The sequence below is a fragment of the Salmo trutta genome, chromosome 7 (assembly GCF_901001165.1).
Source record: "Salmo trutta chromosome 7, fSalTru1.1, whole genome shotgun sequence".
Lineage (NCBI taxonomy): Eukaryota > Metazoa > Chordata > Actinopteri > Salmoniformes > Salmonidae > Salmo > Salmo trutta.
Window position 1 is genome coordinate 2,355,354 of NC_042963.1, and position 17,358 is coordinate 2,372,711.

A 17,358-nucleotide genomic window follows, 5' to 3' on the forward strand; every position below is an offset into this window, starting at 1 on the left:
CTTTGACCTTCCAGTACTTCCTGATTGCACATTACGTCACATTGATAAACTGTTTTATTTCGACGAAGTTGATATGTATGAGATTATGATATATTTGAGTTGAATTAACTAGAGGTTCTCCTTGTTCTTTTCGCTGAATAGCAACATTGAATGAGAGGTTACTTCTATAGTCAGTAGCAGTTAAAGTACTGATAACATGCAGAACTACGGTAAAGCAATAAATACTTTTTTGGGACAATATCCGACGGGGATCGCTTTTATCACAGTCACAGGTAAAAAAACAAACATTATTGTTTTAATTATCACAGGTCCTTTATGAAATGTAACAACAACGTAGGTAACGTAACATTCTGTCAAAAAGCACATGTTCAACTTAATAAAAAACTATTTTACCTGTCTCAATATATATATATGTTAATAGGCTCTTATATAGTAAGAGCCTATTAAATGCCAAATAAAGTAGCAAGGTTGACCATAACAATATTGACGATTTCATCTTTAAATAAGCCATAAATCAGCTTGTGACAGGGGGAATGGAAGCTTGTTGGGTGCAACAGGGAGGGGCAATTGAATGCGAGTTTCACAAAACGTTTGTTATTGTTAAAACATTTATAGCCTGTCTATCTATAGGTAACAACAGGGTTATGCTCGAACTGCTCAGTTTTCCACAACAAAACACCAGAAAATGGCCAAAAAGAGTAAAAACAGTTAACCTGCTTTTACACTATGATTGACTATTAGTTTTCTTTTGGGGATAAAAATATATATACATTAAAACATATAATTTAAAACAATGAATATAACATGCTTTGAAAATGCAATATTGGTCCACAATTTATACCTAAAAATGTAAAGGGATGCAAAAGGCACTCTTTTCATGGAACTGTAAGGACTGATGCTGGAGAAGAGAAGCAGGTACAGGGAGTCAACATTTAATTGGAACGGACATGAAAACAGGACAGGAACAGCGTCAGAACCATGTAATACACAGACGTAAGACAATTAATGCAGAAGCGGGGAACGGAGCTGGGGAACAGACACATAGGGGAGGTAATAAACAGGTGATCAATTCAAATGTATTTTTTATAGCTCTTCTTAGATCAGCTGATATCTCAAAGTGCTGTACAAAAACCCAGACTGAGTCCAGGTGAGTCCAATGAATCGCTGAAGCGGATGACGAGGGAAGGCAGGTTTGCATAATCATGGTGGCAGTAGTGCATAATGCAGGGCAGTCTGGCACCCTCTTTCCCTATTGTAATGTAATCAAATCAGATTCTGACTGGCCCTATTGTGATGTCATCAAATCAGATTTCTGTCTCACCTTATTCTGATATCATCGCATCAGATTCCTTCTGGCCCTGTTGAGAGGGCATCAAATCATAATCTGTGTGACCTTGTTGTGATGTCATCACATCAGAGGTTTTAACATAGAGGTCCTATGAAACTGTGTTTAAAATTCTACCCCTAGAAATGATGTCTAGCGTTACTGTGTTGTGATGTCATCACATCATATTCCGTCTGGCCTTGTGATGTCAACATTTCGTCTGACTAGATACTGGATGTATTTTGTTCACCTGGTGTGCTAAGAGGGCGGATGTTGCATCTTTAGAATGGGACTTCTGATACCTATCATCAAGATCACCAATATTGTCAGATTGAGCTTTTAAAGCTTAATTTCATGTGAAAAATGAATTTAAAGTCTTGGATAAAATCTTTATATGCTACCCATTTCTTTGAATAATTGTTTGACCAAATTAATCGGATTTACTTGTAAAGTTACTCAATGATGATTAATCATAAAAATGTATTACTTTAACTATCTATAAGCTACTTTAAAATACTTATAAAGCATTTACAAATAAATTATAAAGTGTACCTCAATGTAAGGTGTTACCATAATATTGTGACAGGAGTGGGGCTCTTTGCTCTCCGTAAATGGCTGGCTGGAGGGGTGTGTACGAGCAAAGCCCGGCTGGACGGGAAGACTGTCCTTATCACCGGAGCCAACACTGGGATTGGGAAAGAGACTGCAGTTGACATGGCTAGCAGGGGTGAGCAACAAGTATTCAACTTCTTCTCTGTTCATTGTAGTTGGGCAGTTGATTTGATGAGCTCACAGTGTAATGTCTGTTCTGTGTTTGGCCACAGGGGCGAGGGTTATTCTGGCCTGCAGGGACATGACAAGAGCCAATCAAGCTGCAGAGGGCATCAGGAAGCGGAGTGGCAATGGGAATGTGATTGTCAAAAAGTTGGACTTGGCATCCCTACAGTCGGTGCGACAGCTAGCCAAAGAGATCCTGGAAAGTGAAGAGAGACTGGACATCCTTATTAATAATGCAGGTAGAGGGACACTTTTCAGCTAGCACATAACGTTATGAGCACCATATGTTTATTATAGCTTGGTGAGAGCGTGGTTGTCCTATAGTTATTTTGCATACAACCTTCCCACAACTTTCTGGGAATGGTGCAGAATAGTTGCTTAAACCTCTACAGGATCGGTGGGTCCTCTGCGGGACGGTCGAGCTAATGTAGGCTAATGCGATTAGAATGAGGTTGTAAGTTAGAAGAACATTTCCCAGGACGTAGACATATCTGATATTGGCAGAAAGCTTCAATTTTTGTTTATCTAACTGCACTGTCCAATTTACAGTAGCTATTACAGTGAAATAATACCATGCTATTGTTTGAGGAGAGTGCACAGTTTTGAACTTGAAAAGTTCTTAATAAACCAATTAGGCACATTTGGGTAGTCTTGACACAAAATCTTGAACATAAATGCAATGGTTCATTGGATCAGTCTAAAACTTTGCACATACACTGCTGCCATCTAGTGGCCAAAATCTAAATTGTGCCTGGACTGGAATAATACATTATGGCCTTTCTCTTGTATTTCAAAGATGATGGTACAAAAAAATACAAAAAAAAGTTTTTTTCTTTGTATTATCTTTTACCAGATATAATGTGTTATATTCTCCTACATTCCTTTCACATTTCAACAAACTTCAAAGTGTTTTCTTTCAAATGGTATCAAGAATATGCACATCTTGCTTCAGGTCCTGAGCTACAGGCAGTTAGATTTGGGTATGTCATTTTAGGCGAACATTGAAAAAAAGGGGCGGATCCTTCAGAGTTAACAGAAAGTTTCCTAAACGTTCAAACATGGTTACATTTAAATTTTCTTTTGGTAATTTTCTAGGAACATTCTCCAACTGGTTTTACATTGGGATGGTTCTCAAATAGTCCAGAGAACATTAAGAAACAACGTTCTTCTGTTGGAATTTCAGTACTTCAGCATAACATTTACTACAGGTTTCTTCATTGTTCTATTTAAAGTCATGTTCTCAAAATGTTCTGAGAACGTTAAGAAAACCTTCCATAAAAACCACAAGAAAACTTTAGTAACGTTCAGAGAACTAATGTTATTTCAAAACATATGCATTCCGTTGTCAGCATCAACACAACTCTCTCTATCCTCTATCTTGTTAAGTGTATTCAGGTGTTTTAGCCGCACCCACTAATTAGCCACACCTGATCTTAATGAGTGATTGTTTCCTTTGAAATGGGGCCTGTTTGAATAGACTAAAATGAACAGCTTTGTAGGCTTAAAAAACCATGGCGTACTAGCTCCATCCTGGTGGCTCAGTGGACTAATTCCATGCATAGAGAACAGAATATTATAGGTTTGAATCTCACTGATGCTGTGTCACAATAAATTTAATTTCTGTTCTCAGAGTTTTAATAAAACCTCCCAGGAAAACTTTAAAGGAACTAGAGTAAAACGCTCTCAGAACGTCCCTGCAACCTAAAAGTAAACGTTCCCAGAACAGGCTAAGTTAATCAAAGGTTCAGTTTTACCGCTCAGGAATAGTATGGCTTCGTTCCCACAAACAATGTGAAACCAAAAATATACGTTCTCACAACTTCCAAGGAACCAAATGTGCTACCCTGGGTTTGGGTCAATTCCATTTAAATTCCAGTCAATTCATAAATTCCACATTTTCCCCACTGAAAAGCATTGAACAGAATTAGAATTTCAGTGTACTTCCTGAATTGACTGGAATTTAAACGGAATTGACCCCAACCCTGGTGCTAGCTAGGTCTACAACACTCTAGGTTAGGTCTGGTAAAGGAACACTCCACCACACTGTAGGTTAGGTCAGTGTGACTATTGATAAACTTGTATGTTATGATGCACCAACTGTTCAATGGCACAAATAGTCAATAGGCAGAGGAAGTCATTTCGATGGTGTATGTTCAGAGTGTCCCTGCATGGCCCTGCAATAGACTAGAGTCCTGTCCAGGGGGTGTACTTGTACACCATGCTGCCTCAAGCTACAGAAACAGGAGATAAGCTCCTTTGAGCCAAGGCTTGTGCAAGGCTACTTATGTTCATTCGAGGGCAGGCTTGACTGAATGAACAGCAGAGACAAGATGCAGGAATGAACATCTATTACAATTGTTTGGGGAATAGCCTTGTCTCTGAAGGGTGATCCTTGGAGCCAGATGCTGTGATGCAGGTAGCTTTTGCTGCAAGACGTAAGTGAGAGAACAAGAGCAAGCCGTAATTTAAATACATCACAAGATGTATTCCCATTGGTGAGAAAAGAGCAATTTGATTATTGTACAGGCATGCCCATTGATTAATTGGAGGGGGAGGGGGGGCTGTTACAACTCAAGGTGTCATAAAAAAAAAAAAATGCAACCCCCTCCCCAAAGTAAAAAATATTTTCACATGACCCTCCCCTGTAAAATATATTGAACACCCTCCCCCCTCATATAATTAACTCAAAATAATGTTTCCGACCATAAATAACAATAACTGTAGCGACCCTGTGTTTATAAACATGAATATCTACTTTGGTTTTGTGGCACATTCAATGCCACACAGGGCTACGGGCCAGAAGGTTGAGGGTTCGCCGACCACCACAGAGGAGCTCATTCTCCCTGCCTGTTTAATTTCTTCACGATCAGAGCCGGTTGCAGACAATGATTATTCCTGTTGGAAGGATTTAATAATTTGCAATTATGTCTACTTATGATAAGGTAAAAGGTTTATGTTTCTCTCTCCATATGATATGGTAAATATATCCAAAGCAAAAAACATCTACATTTAAATGGTATTAATATTAATTTGGATATATTTCCATTAATTCCCATATATTCCCGTTAATTCCCATATATTCCTGTTAATTCCCACGGAAAGTTTCCACCAGTGAATATTCCCCAAAATGTGCAACCCTAGTCCCCAGCTAAGCACCATCACACCTCCTCCTCCATGCTTCACGGTGGGAACCACACGTGCGGATATCATCCGTTCACCTACTCTGCGTCTCACAAAGTCACGCCGGTTGGAACCAAAAATCTCAAATTTGGACTCATCAGACCAAAGGACAGATTTCCACTGGTCTAATGTCCATTGCTTGTGTTTCTTGGTCCAAGCAAGCCTCTTCTTCTTATTGGTGTCTTTTAGTAGTGGTTTCTTGCAGCAATTCAACCATGAGGCCTGATTTACGCAGTCTCCTCTGAACAGTTGATGTTGAGATGTGTGCGATACTTGAACTCTGTGAAGCATTTATTTTGGCTGCAGTTAACTCTAATAAACTTATCCTCTGCAGCAGAGGTAACTCTGGGTATTCCTTTCCTGTGGTGGTCCTCATGAGAGCCAGTTTCTTCATAGCGCTCGATGGATATGCGACTGCACTTGAAGAAACTTTCCCAACGTTCTTTACATTTTCCAGATTGACTGACCTTCATGTCGTAAAGTAATGATGGACTGTCGTTTCTCTTTGCATATTTGAGTTGTTCTTGCCATAATATGGACTTGGTCTTATAACAAATAGGGCTATCTTCTGTATACCTTGTATACCTTCTGTATACCTTGTCACAACACAGCTGATTGGCTCAAACCCATTTAGAAGGAAAAATAATCCACAAATGAACTTTTAACAATGCACACCTGTTAATTGAAATGCATTCCAGGCGACTACCTAATGAAGCTGGTTGAGAGAATGCCAAGAGTGTGAAAAGCTGTCATTATGGCAAAGGGTGGCTACTTTGAAGAATCTCAAATATATTTAGATTTGTTTAACACTCTTCTGGTTGCTACATGATTCCAAGTGTTTTATTTCATAGTTTTGATGTCTTCGCTATTATTCTACAATGTAGAAAATAGTAAAAATAAAGAAAAACCCTTAAATGAGTACGTGTGTCCAAACTTTTGCATGGTACTGTATATGCAACGTATTTTCAACTAACAGGTTTCTGTGCAAAATCACTACACAACAATAAACAAAACATACCGACATGGTTTGCGTTTTCAACACCACAATAAATAGACTGTCAATCTCGACAGAAAACACATCCCTCCCTACCTTGTAGGCTTACCCAGTATAAAATGCACTTGTTGCAGATTAAAGTCTGCATAAATACATAGCACACATAAAAATACCTTCTGATGTTAAATTCCCATGTGCCGAATAAAAAATGTAAGTTAAATGGGTTTCCATTGCATTTTCAACTATGGACATACTGATGGTTTTGTCACAAAAAATGTTGCGTAGGTACAGGTATAGCTAATGTGCCCACTATGGTATTGGCACGTGAGCTCTAGCCAACAGATACAGTGCAGGTATAGCTTACTACATGATGAGATTATTATGGACAATAGTGTGCGATTATTATTATTATTTGTCAAATGGCAAGCATCGATCATCATGTCACCAGAATAAGACCCTCAATATTTATTGGAAGGAGCATCGACCTCATCACTGTGCACTTTTACGCCGCCCTGTGAAGTTCATCATAATTTATTTAATCTGTAGCCTAATAAACTGCATGCTTTCCCAGGATGTGGAGAAATGTTTTATCAAACATGTAGGCTACTTTACTACCATAAAAAGGTTGGATGGATACCTGGTTAATGTCAAGGATGCTGGAATTATATTTTGGATGATGCCCACGCCTACAGGAGAAGTTTTGAAGTAGATTCATCAGATTAAAACGTTGTGCCACATATAAAAAGTAATACATTAAACGCGTTAGCTTCTAGTTGCGTGAGGAATAGCCACTCGGATTGGAGAGGAGGCAGAGCATGTGTTAAGCTTTCCTGAATAACTGGGCCTGCCGGTAGCGTATGTGTTCACATTATTATAGGATGACTTGGGAGCATGATGATTAAAAACAGACAGTGCGTTCAGTATCAGAAGTAGAAATACAGCCAGACTGGCCTGCTACTGTGCCTTTCTGTGTCTTTCTATAAACTGTAGAGAGTAGACCCACAACTGATCCAAATCAAATGAAACATTCAAATCACAGGGCTTTTGCGCCGTTATTTTATTTACAAAGGACATTTTCACTGCAGCCTAGAGTAGTCTAGAATGTTGTACTCACTTGAAAATAATAATGCAATTATTTGGCTAGGCTAGTCTAGGTAGGATAATTGTATTGTCCATTAACAAGATCATGAGAGGATATTTTTTTTATCTGTGTGTGTCATGTCTTCACTGTTCATTCATGCGCAATGATGCACCTGGCCTCTTCACTGCCTATCAGCTATTCCTATTTGTTCTGGTTGATTCATATAAAATGTTGATGCAGCTTTGAATGTTTTTACATGTAGTATGATTGCTAGTTAGCCTATTGCAGATCTGGACAAACAATCCCCTTACCACTGTTATCACTATGAGTGGTGGATCGAGGGCAGGATAGAAGGTTAGACTGGTAGACTATACTGACCTGTGGTATAGTAACAGTTAGCACACAGAAAAGCGTAGAGCATACAGGAAATACAAAAACATGTGAGCAGATAAAGAAATTTGGCTAGGATGGAAGAAATTATATAGTAAAACCTGCAACTAGCGGATGTAAACCAGGGGACAAATCGCACTGCCCTCCCCTGTGCCCAATAAAAAACACACAACCCTCCCCAAAGCAACAAATACAAGTTTAACAACCCTCCCCTCCCCCAGTAAGTTATGATCTGTCCCTTAGCAAGCGTGGTAAAGTTGCACTATTCAGCTGTGCTCATTGGCAAGAGGGTAATAGGTGACTGACGTTCTGCACGTGGCTAATTTATAGTAAAGGAGGAGGAGTGACATGATGCTGTGCTGTTGATGAGAAGATTGTAAACATTAGATATAAATTCCCTCTGTGCCCATAGAAGAGGAAGCAATGTGAATTATATTGTGCTTACTAAATTAAGTGAGCTATCCATTCAGACCAGCCTTACTTATTGAACCTATGTTATCAACTACATTTCAGGGAGTAGACTAACTTTTCTTCTCTATGTCTGTTGATAGGTATCATGAGCTGTCCAAAATGGCAGACTGAAGATGGCTTTGAGATGCAGTTTGGTACCAACCACTTAGGCCACTTTTTATTGACAAATTGCCTTTTGGGTCTCCTTAAGAAATCAGTCCCAAGCCGTATTGTCAACGTCTCCAGTTTAGCTCATGAAAAAGGTATAACCTTGTCTTTGTCATTTACCATATAAAACAATGATTCAGTGTTTATAGGATTTATGACTGATTGCCCAAACGAAATCCATGATTTAGCCTGTAATTGTTTTCATGTACAGTGCCTTCAGAAAATTCAAACCCCTTGACTTATTCCACATTTTGTTGTGTTACAGCCTTAATTCAAAAAGGATTAAATAGATTTCTCTCACCCATTTACACACAACACCCCATAATGACAAATCGAAAACATGTTTTAAGTTTAGCAAATGTATTGAAAATGAAACACAGAAATATCTCATTTACAAAAGTATTCACACACCTGAGTCAATACCTTGTAGAAGCACCTTTGGCAGCGATTACAGCTGTGAGTCTTTCTTGGTACGTCTCTAAGAGCTTTTCACTCCAGGATTGTAAAACATTTGCCCATTATTCTTTTCAAAATTCTTCAAGCTCTGTTTAATTGGTTGTTGATCATTTCTAGACAATAATGTTCAGGTCTTACCATAGCTTTTCAAGCAGATTTAAGTAAAAACTGTAACTTGGCCACTCAGAAACATTCACTGTCTTCTTGGTAAGCAACTCCAGTGTAGATTTGGCCGTGTGTTTTAGGTTATTGTCCTGCTGTAAGGTGAATTAATCTCCCAGTGTCTTGTGGAAAGCAGACTGAACCAGGTTTTCCTCTAGCATTTTGCCTGTGCTTAGTTCCATTCCGTTACATTTTTATCCTGAAAACCTCCCCAGTCCTTAATGATTACAATCATGTCCATAACATGATGCAACTACCACTATGCTTGAAAATATAGAGAGTGGTACTCAGTAATGGGTTGTATTGGATTTGCCCCAAACATAACACTTTGTATTCAGGACTAAAAGTTAATTACTTTAGTGCCTTGTTGCAAAGAGTATGCATGTTTTTGGAATATTTTTATTCTGTAAAGGTTTTCTTCTTTTCACTCTGTCAATTAGGTTAGTGTTGTGGAGTAGCTACAATGTTGTTGATCAAGCCTCAGTTTTCTCCTTTCTCCTGTAACTGTTTTAAAGTCACAATTGGCCTCATGGTTACATCCCTGAGCGGTTTCCTTCCTCTCCAGCAACTGAGTTATGAAGGATGCCTGCATCTTTGTAGTGACTGGGTGTATTGATACACCATCCAAAGTGTAATTAACTTCACCATGCTCGAACGGATATTCAATGTCTACTTTTTTTTTTACCCATCTAACAGTAGGTGCCCGTCTTTGGGAAGCATCGGAAAACCTCCTTGGTCTTTGTGGTTGAATCTGTTTTTGAAATTCACTGCTCAACTGAGGGACCATACAGATAATTGTATGTGTGGGGTACAGAGATGAGGTAGTCATTCAAAAATCATGTTAAAAACTATTATTGCACACAGAGTCCATGCAACTTATTATGTGACATGTTCAGCAATATTTTACTCCTGAACTTATTTAGGCTTGCGATAACAAAGGGGTTGAATACTTATTGACTCATTTCAGCTTTTGGTTTTTAATTAATTTGTAATAATTTAGAAAAACATATTTCCACTTTGACATTATGGGGTATTGTGTGTAGACCAGTGCCAACAAATCTAAATTTAAACCATTTTAAATTCAGGCTGTAACACAACAACATTTGGAAAAAGTCAAGTGGTATGAATACTTTCTGAAGGCACTGTACCTTTCATTGCTTCGTGTTAGGCCATGTTTTGACGTTATATCCATATGTGACTTACTACGTTCCACTTTTAATAATAATACTTTTTTTCAACAGGCAAGATCTATTTTGATGACATAAACTTAGATAAAGATTACAGTCCATGGAAAAGCTACCGGCAAAGTAAGCTAGCTAATGTGCTCTTTACTAGGGAGCTGGCAACACGACTACAAGGTAATTCAACTCTGCTGCACAACATCTTTTCATTTTACAACATGCATTTGGAATGGTGTGTTGCATCTCTCTTCAATAGAGTGGCTGCAGACTCACTGCATTGAATTAGGCTGATAGAAGACATTACCTGTGTTTGTGTGTGTTTCTCTGTGACTGTAGGAACTGGAGTAACTACATATAGCCTCCATCCTGGAGTCATCCGGACTGAGCTTGGTCGGCACTTCTGGCCCACCATACCCCTGTGGAAAAGAGCCATCTTCAAGACTCTTAGTTTTTGGCTCAAGTCCCCTAGAGAGGGAGCCCAGACCACCATCCACTGTGCTGTAGAAGAAAGCCTGTCAGATGTCAGTGGACTCTACTACAGGTCAGATGCCATTAGAGCTTGTTTTTGCCCAACCTTAGCTTCTTTTCACGGTGGGTGTTACATTCCATGCTTACAGAATATGGATCTAGGTAAGATATATTTGATGTGTGTCATTAACTTTGTGTGTGTGTTTGGAATCTTTTTTTCTGTCCTGGCTACAGTGACTGCGCCCCAAAAACTGTGGCCCCTCAGGGCCAGGATGATGCATCTGCCAAGAAGCTGTGGGACCTGAGTGCCTCCATGGTTGGTCTGGCATGATGGACCTGGTTACCACTAGGACTGGCCTAGCCTTTAGAATGTTGACATACAGTTGAAGTCAGAAGTTTACATACACTTAGGTTGGAGTCATTAAAACTCGTTTTTCAACTACTCCACAAATTTCTTGTTAACAATCTACAGTTTTGGCAAGTCGGTTAGGACATCTACTTTGTGCATGACAAAAGTAATTGTTCCAACAATTGTTTACAGACAGATTATTTCAATAACAATTCACTGTGACACAATTCCAGTGGGTCAGAAGTTTACATACACTAAGTTGACTGTGCCTTTAAACAGCTTGGAAAATTCCAGAAAATTATGTCATGTATTTAGAAGCTTCTGACAGGCTAATTGGCATAATTTGAGTCAATTGGAGGTGTACCCGTGGATGTATTTCAAGGCCTACCTTCAAACTCAGTGCCTCTTTGCTTGACATCATGGGAAAATCAAAAGAAATCAGCCAAGACCTCAGAAAAAAAATTGTAGACCTCCACAAGTCTGGTTCATCCTTGGGAGCAATTTCCAAACTCCTAAAGGTACACGTTCATCTGTACAAACAATAGTACGCAAGTATAAACACCATGGAACCACGCAGCCGTCATACCGCTCAGGAAGGAGACATGTTCTGTCTCCTAGAGATGAATGTACTTTGGTGCGAAAAGTGCAAATCAATCCCAGAACAACAGCAAAGGACCTTGTGAAGATGCTGGAGGAAACTGGTACAAAAGTATCTATATCCACAGTAAAACGAGTCCTATATCGACATAACCTGAAAGGCCGCTTAGCAAGGAAGGAGCCACTGCTCCAAAACCGCCATAAAAAAGCCAGACTACGGTTTGCAACTGCACATGGGGACAAAGATTGTACTTTTTGGAGGAATGTCCTCTGGTCTGATGAAACAAAATAGAACTGTTTGGCCATAATGACCATTGTTATGTTTGGAGGAAAAAGGGGGAGGCTTGCAAGCCGAAGAACACCATCCCAACCGTGAAGTACGGGGGTGGCATCATCATGTTGTGGGGGTGCTTTGCTGCAGGGGGGACTGGGGCACTTCACAAAATAGATAGCATCATGAGGATGGAAAATTAGGTGGATTTATTGAAGCAACATCTCAAGACATCAGTCAGGAAGTTAAAGCTTGGTCGCAAATGGGTCTTCCAAATGGACAATGACCCCAAGCATACTTCCAAAGTTGTGGCAAAATGGCTTAAGGACAACAAAGACAAGGTTTTGCAGTGGCCATCACAAAGCCCTGACCTCAATTCTATAGAGAATATGTGGGCAAAACTGAAAAAGTGTGCGTGAGCAAGGAGGCCTACAAACCTGACTCAGTTACTCCAGCTCTGTCAGGAGGAATGTGCCAAAATTCACCCAACTTATTGTGGGAAGCTTGTGGAAGGCTACCCGAAATGTTTGACCCAAATTAAAGAATTTAAAGGCAATGCTACCAAATACTAATTGAGTGTATGTAAACTTCTGACCCACTGGAAATGTGATGAAAGAAATAAAAGCTGAAATAAATCATTCTCTCTACTATTATTCTGACATTTCACATTCTTAAAATAAAGTGGTGATCCTAACTGACCTAAAACAGGGCATTTTTACTTGGATTAAATGTCAGGAATTGTGAAAAACTGAGTTTAAATGTATTTGGCTAAGGTGTATGTAAACCGACTTCAACTGTATTACCATCTGATGATGATGAACTGTGAAATGCATCCAAACCTCATTGCATTCAGTAAGAAACTGTTCAATAAAATTAGCTTTAGAGACATTTATTTAGAATACACAGCAAACTACATACAAAAATACTATGCATCGAAATATGTTAACGTGAGCCTTTTAAACAGAATGAATGTCTCATAGTTAAGTTACATGGAAACTGTATGAACTTTTACTTCAATTAATATAAGTGTAAATTCTATTCTAGGGGAACAAGGTTCACTAAGTCTGTATTTACGTACGTTTGTAGTATACACATATTATGTTGTCTTGTAATGGAACTGATGTATGAAAATACATGTGCTATATCTACAAAACATTTAGAGAAACAACATACATTTTTCTCTTGGGTAATTTAAAACCTACGATAATAAAGTGCTGATTTACGTAATCTCTTAAATTGTACTTAGCTAAGGCATATAAGTCATACATGGTTTGTTTATACTCTGAGCCTTTCATATTGGGCATTAAACCAACGGCACTAAAACAAAACATCTTGTGGTTGCATTATGAACGATAAATTACTTTTTGATCCACCCTCTTTTCCGATAATTTGTCTGGAAGGCACTGTGTACAAGTTTGCTACAAAACAATCAACCTCAATTTAATACTAAAGCTACAACATACCCCCCATCTGCATGTTGCACTAATAACAACATTCTATACAACCAGATGACTTGTTGGCTACACATGTACCTCCTACTGTATGTGTTCTTAGGATTGCACATCTAAAGGATTTGATGTGCCGACGAAGATTATTTTTCATATACTTATAGTCAAATAATTTTTATGATTTTCAAATACTTTTTTTTATCTCTCAGCCAACCCTGTTCCTGGAGAGCTACTGTCCTTTTTGCTCTAACTCTAATTTAGCGCACCTGATTCTAATAATTAGCTGGTTGATACACGGAATCAGTTTAGCGAAACCCTACAGGAGGGTAGCTCTTCAGGAACACGGTTAGAGGAGCCATGCTTTAGATGTTGCTAGTGTCTAACCTGTAATGTTTATTAATAGGTGGTGCTAATATTCTAAGAGCACCCATAACATTTACAACTTTATACTGGTAAGCAAGTTATATCCATGATCCACTGGTTTTCTAAGAGGAAAAGTTGAAATTCCATTTAACAAAATTTTCTTTAGAAACGTTAGCCATATTTTATGTTGTGAACATTGCTACATCTACAAACAAAGAGTCCACTACAGCTCCTCAAAAGCAGAGAGCTGCTTCATTTGCTCCACTTGCATAGAGTGCCTCCTTACAAGTTTTTTTTTTGACTTGAGCTGGCCTCTCTTTGGTGAGTTTGGTGCTACTGGAGCTATTGATATGAAACCTGAGGCAAGAGGGGACGAGGGCTTGCTGCTGGCTCCAATGTCTGGGATAGGAGGGTTGGGGTTGACGTTCAGTGGGGGTAGATGGCCAGGCCGGGTATGGGAAATGTAGTCCAGCAGCAGAGTCCCCGAGCCTCGCCTCTCCAAGAGGCCTGGTGCGCGGCGACGTGCTGTGCTAGGAGATGACGTGCTGGCATTGCTGTCTAGGGACTCCCTGGAGCTGGTCAGCATGGCTAACGGAGACGTGTTGAGTTTCCTCCTCTCTAGAGGAACCTTAGGAGAGTCCAGCATGCCAGAGTCTGAGTACAGCTGGGAGTCTGAGTCATAGTGGTCAGTGCCCAGCCGTCTCCTGTAGACCGGGTCTCTCAAGCTGGCTGGCACACTGTTGCTGCTACTGTCCTGGTCTGCAGGGACGGTGCTACGCCGGGCTAGGGGCTGGTGCTGCTGACACAGAGACCTCTCATAGGCCGATTTGGAAGTTAGAGGGACAGACAATGAGGATGACATTTGTGGGAACAACACATCCTTGCCATCGACACTGTTTTGTCGAGACATAGTCGATCTCTTAGACAGAGCAAGTCCATTGACGCCTGTGACAACCTCATCAGAGGTGGCTCTCTTACTCTCCTCGTGGGCCGCAGCTGCAGCCAGGACGGAGGGAGCGATCAGCCCCCACGGCTCTGACTGCAGACGCTTCAGTTGGGGTAAACGAGCACGCTTGGGGTTGGCTGGTCGCCGTGTGGGAGAGGTTGGCCCATTGGGAAGCTTTGCTGCTGTGCTGGATGATGTTTTCAACTTTGTCTGGAAACTGAAGATAGTGTTGTGCTGCTCGGCTGAGTTAGGTGAGGAGGAGGTGTTGAGCTCAATGTCAGAGGGAGTGGTGCAGAATGCAGGGGAGCACCTATCCTCTAGCTCTGGGGAAGGGGGGACATTCAGGTACTGCTTTGTGGTTTTGGTGCCAGAGGGTGACTTGTCTGTGGTGATAATGATTACTTCTTTGCCCTTGGCTTTACATGCATCTAGGAGAACCTTTAGGGTCTCCTTATCATCTGCATTGACTGCATAGACCAAAGCAGAAGCCCCGCTCCTGTCTTCAAGACTTGGGTCAGCCCCATTGGTCAACAGGTGGGACACCACCTCATGCCCCGCCCTCTGGCTGCAGGCGTGCATCAGGGCTGTCCGGCCTGCTTTGTCCTGGATGTTGGGGTCAGCCTTATTATCCAGCAGGTACTTGACCAGCTTTGCCTTGCTGACACTCTGCGGGTCGCTGTGTTTGGACATGCAGGCCACCATGAGCGGTGTCTCTCCTCGCTCGTTGCTCTCATTGATATAGGCACCCCCCTCAAGCAGGAGCCTGGTGAGCCGCAGGCGTCGGAGCCATACCGCCTTCAGAAGCGAGTTCCCATCTGTCCGCAGCTCCAGTATGTCTGCCATCATCGCCAAGACAACCACAGATAGCCCCTCCCTCAGTGGTGAAAGGCAGTCACAACCTGCAACCCTTCAAACAAAGTATTGATTTATTGCATTATATTTTGTTCTATCTATAGGTCTGCTTAATGATTCATCTAGTATTATCACATACGGAGTCATCACAATGGATTATTTCCAAGCCTCTCAAGACTACCACCAGGAGGCAGTCTGTGTTCAGTAAAAATTACTTTTGAAGACATGGACAGGTATGGCAATAGTGGACGAAACTTTATACCTATTTAGGTAGCGTTACTGTCAAAACATGAAACTGATTGTAGCAATGAAAAAATATAATTTCGTGAATCGTAGCCTAACCTTTATATATACCGAGATGAAAACGGCTTGGCTGTCGGGAACGTTGGTTATACAATTATTGCATCTGAGCTCCTAGTGTGCGGCTTCCTTTTCTTTTTCTAGGGGCCTAATCTTGTCACATGTATCTTCTGTAAGCTTCCATCTCCCTGTATAAAACATAAGTTAGATGGAAGAATGTGCGTTATAGGCTATATGTAGGCTAAACGTTCTGTATTTAAATCAAGCCATTTATCTTGAATGTATTGCTTGCTAGATGGAGATGGACAACATTAGCCTAGTATTTTTACTTTTTTTGTTGTTGCACTGTAATTGACCAATTCATCCCAGATCCAAGACTATAAATGAATTAGTTCTAGTTTTAGATAATAAAATACAAAAAATATAGAACATGACATATGGAGACAATCATATGGTTGTAGAAGAAAACAGCCTCACCATGAGCGTTAACATCCTATGCATAGCATAAAAGAGTATGCCTACAGCAAAAACATCTACTTTGCCATTTTTTTATTACAAGACTCGGTGACAACTAAGATGCGTCTTAGTGTAGGCTAACTAATGTGCATGATCGAATGAATAGATGTTACCATCATCCTCGCGCGATCGCTTAGAATAGTCTATAGCGCGTCGCTGTCCATGGTCCTCATTTTGGATCGCTTGTTAGAGACGCGCGTCTGGTAGAAAACGTTTAAACTACACAATTCATAATCTGTTGCACAATGTAGGCTACATTTTTTTTATACACTTGTAATCTACTATGATCCCTGTGTGTCATTAAAATAAAGTATTATCAACAGAAGTAGCCTAAAAAGGACCACAATTTAAGGTGTTGGCTATATGCTCCTCACGTTTCATATTCTCATTAGCTAATCTATCTTAAACGATCGAATCATAGTAGACTTCTCAAAAAGTGTGTGGTCTATACAATGTTAGTATGAAATTACATGAATGGTATATTCATGTTGATTATGTATGTTTTTAGCAAGAAACAATCTGCCTTCATCCACATGGTTTTATACAAAATATCAAGAAGGTTTAACTGTCATTCAACTATGTATCTTACCTGATCCAGGCTTGTCATGTTCAAAGGTGCACCCAGTGTTTTGTCATTACCTTCCCTGAAACATAATGAAAATAAAAGTTTTCAAATGGTTCTTCTTATAGTCCCTGAATTTATTCGGAGGTTCTCAAATACTGTCCAAGTTTACGTTAAGAGCTCTTGCACCATAGCGCATCATGCTGGTCGCTTTTGTCATGGAAACGCAATAGATCAGTCCAATAGGCGGCATTCCTTTCACTGCGCAAGAATCACAACCTCAAGCTACTGGAGGTATAAATAACTTTGTTTTGCCTGGTGAATGAAACGTGCATTTTCTTGACGTCAGAGTCGACAAAAATAAAGATTGCTTCTGGTGAGAACCTGTCACATTTTTCATGTCTGCAGCACACAAACAAACCAGTTCTACCTTCCAATAAAATTGAATGTTTCATAACATGTTTATAATGACATTTTTTAATGGCTTAGCCTATATCCCACTCCCACAAGATAGGGAGAATCA

At 40.1% G+C, this 17,358-nt stretch overlaps 2 protein-coding genes across 2 annotated transcripts; one reads left to right on the forward strand and one right to left on the reverse strand.

The window, feature by feature from the left end:
• On the forward strand, positions 1–11,101 carry si:ch211-107o10.3 (retinol dehydrogenase 12). The gene is made up of 7 exons (XM_029757603.1): positions 1–272; positions 1,911–2,051; positions 2,149–2,340; positions 8,298–8,459; positions 10,224–10,340; positions 10,500–10,704; positions 10,866–11,101. The coding sequence occupies exons 1-7, from the start codon at positions 197–199 to the stop codon at positions 10,960–10,962; spliced, it is 990 nt and encodes a 329-aa protein (XP_029613463.1). The 5' UTR covers positions 1–196; the 3' UTR covers positions 10,963–11,101.
• A 1,934-nt stretch (positions 11,102–13,035) lies between these two features.
• ankrd34c (ankyrin repeat domain 34C) lies at positions 13,036–17,055 on the reverse strand. The gene is made up of 2 exons (XM_029757604.1): positions 16,863–17,055; positions 13,036–15,512 (listed from the first exon to the last, which is right to left on the reverse strand). Exon 2 carries the CDS (start codon positions 15,449–15,451, stop codon positions 13,883–13,885), a length of 1,569 nt encoding a protein of 522 aa, XP_029613464.1. The 5' UTR covers positions 15,452–15,512; positions 16,863–17,055; the 3' UTR covers positions 13,036–13,882.
• Positions 17,056–17,358: the final 303 nt, after the last annotated feature.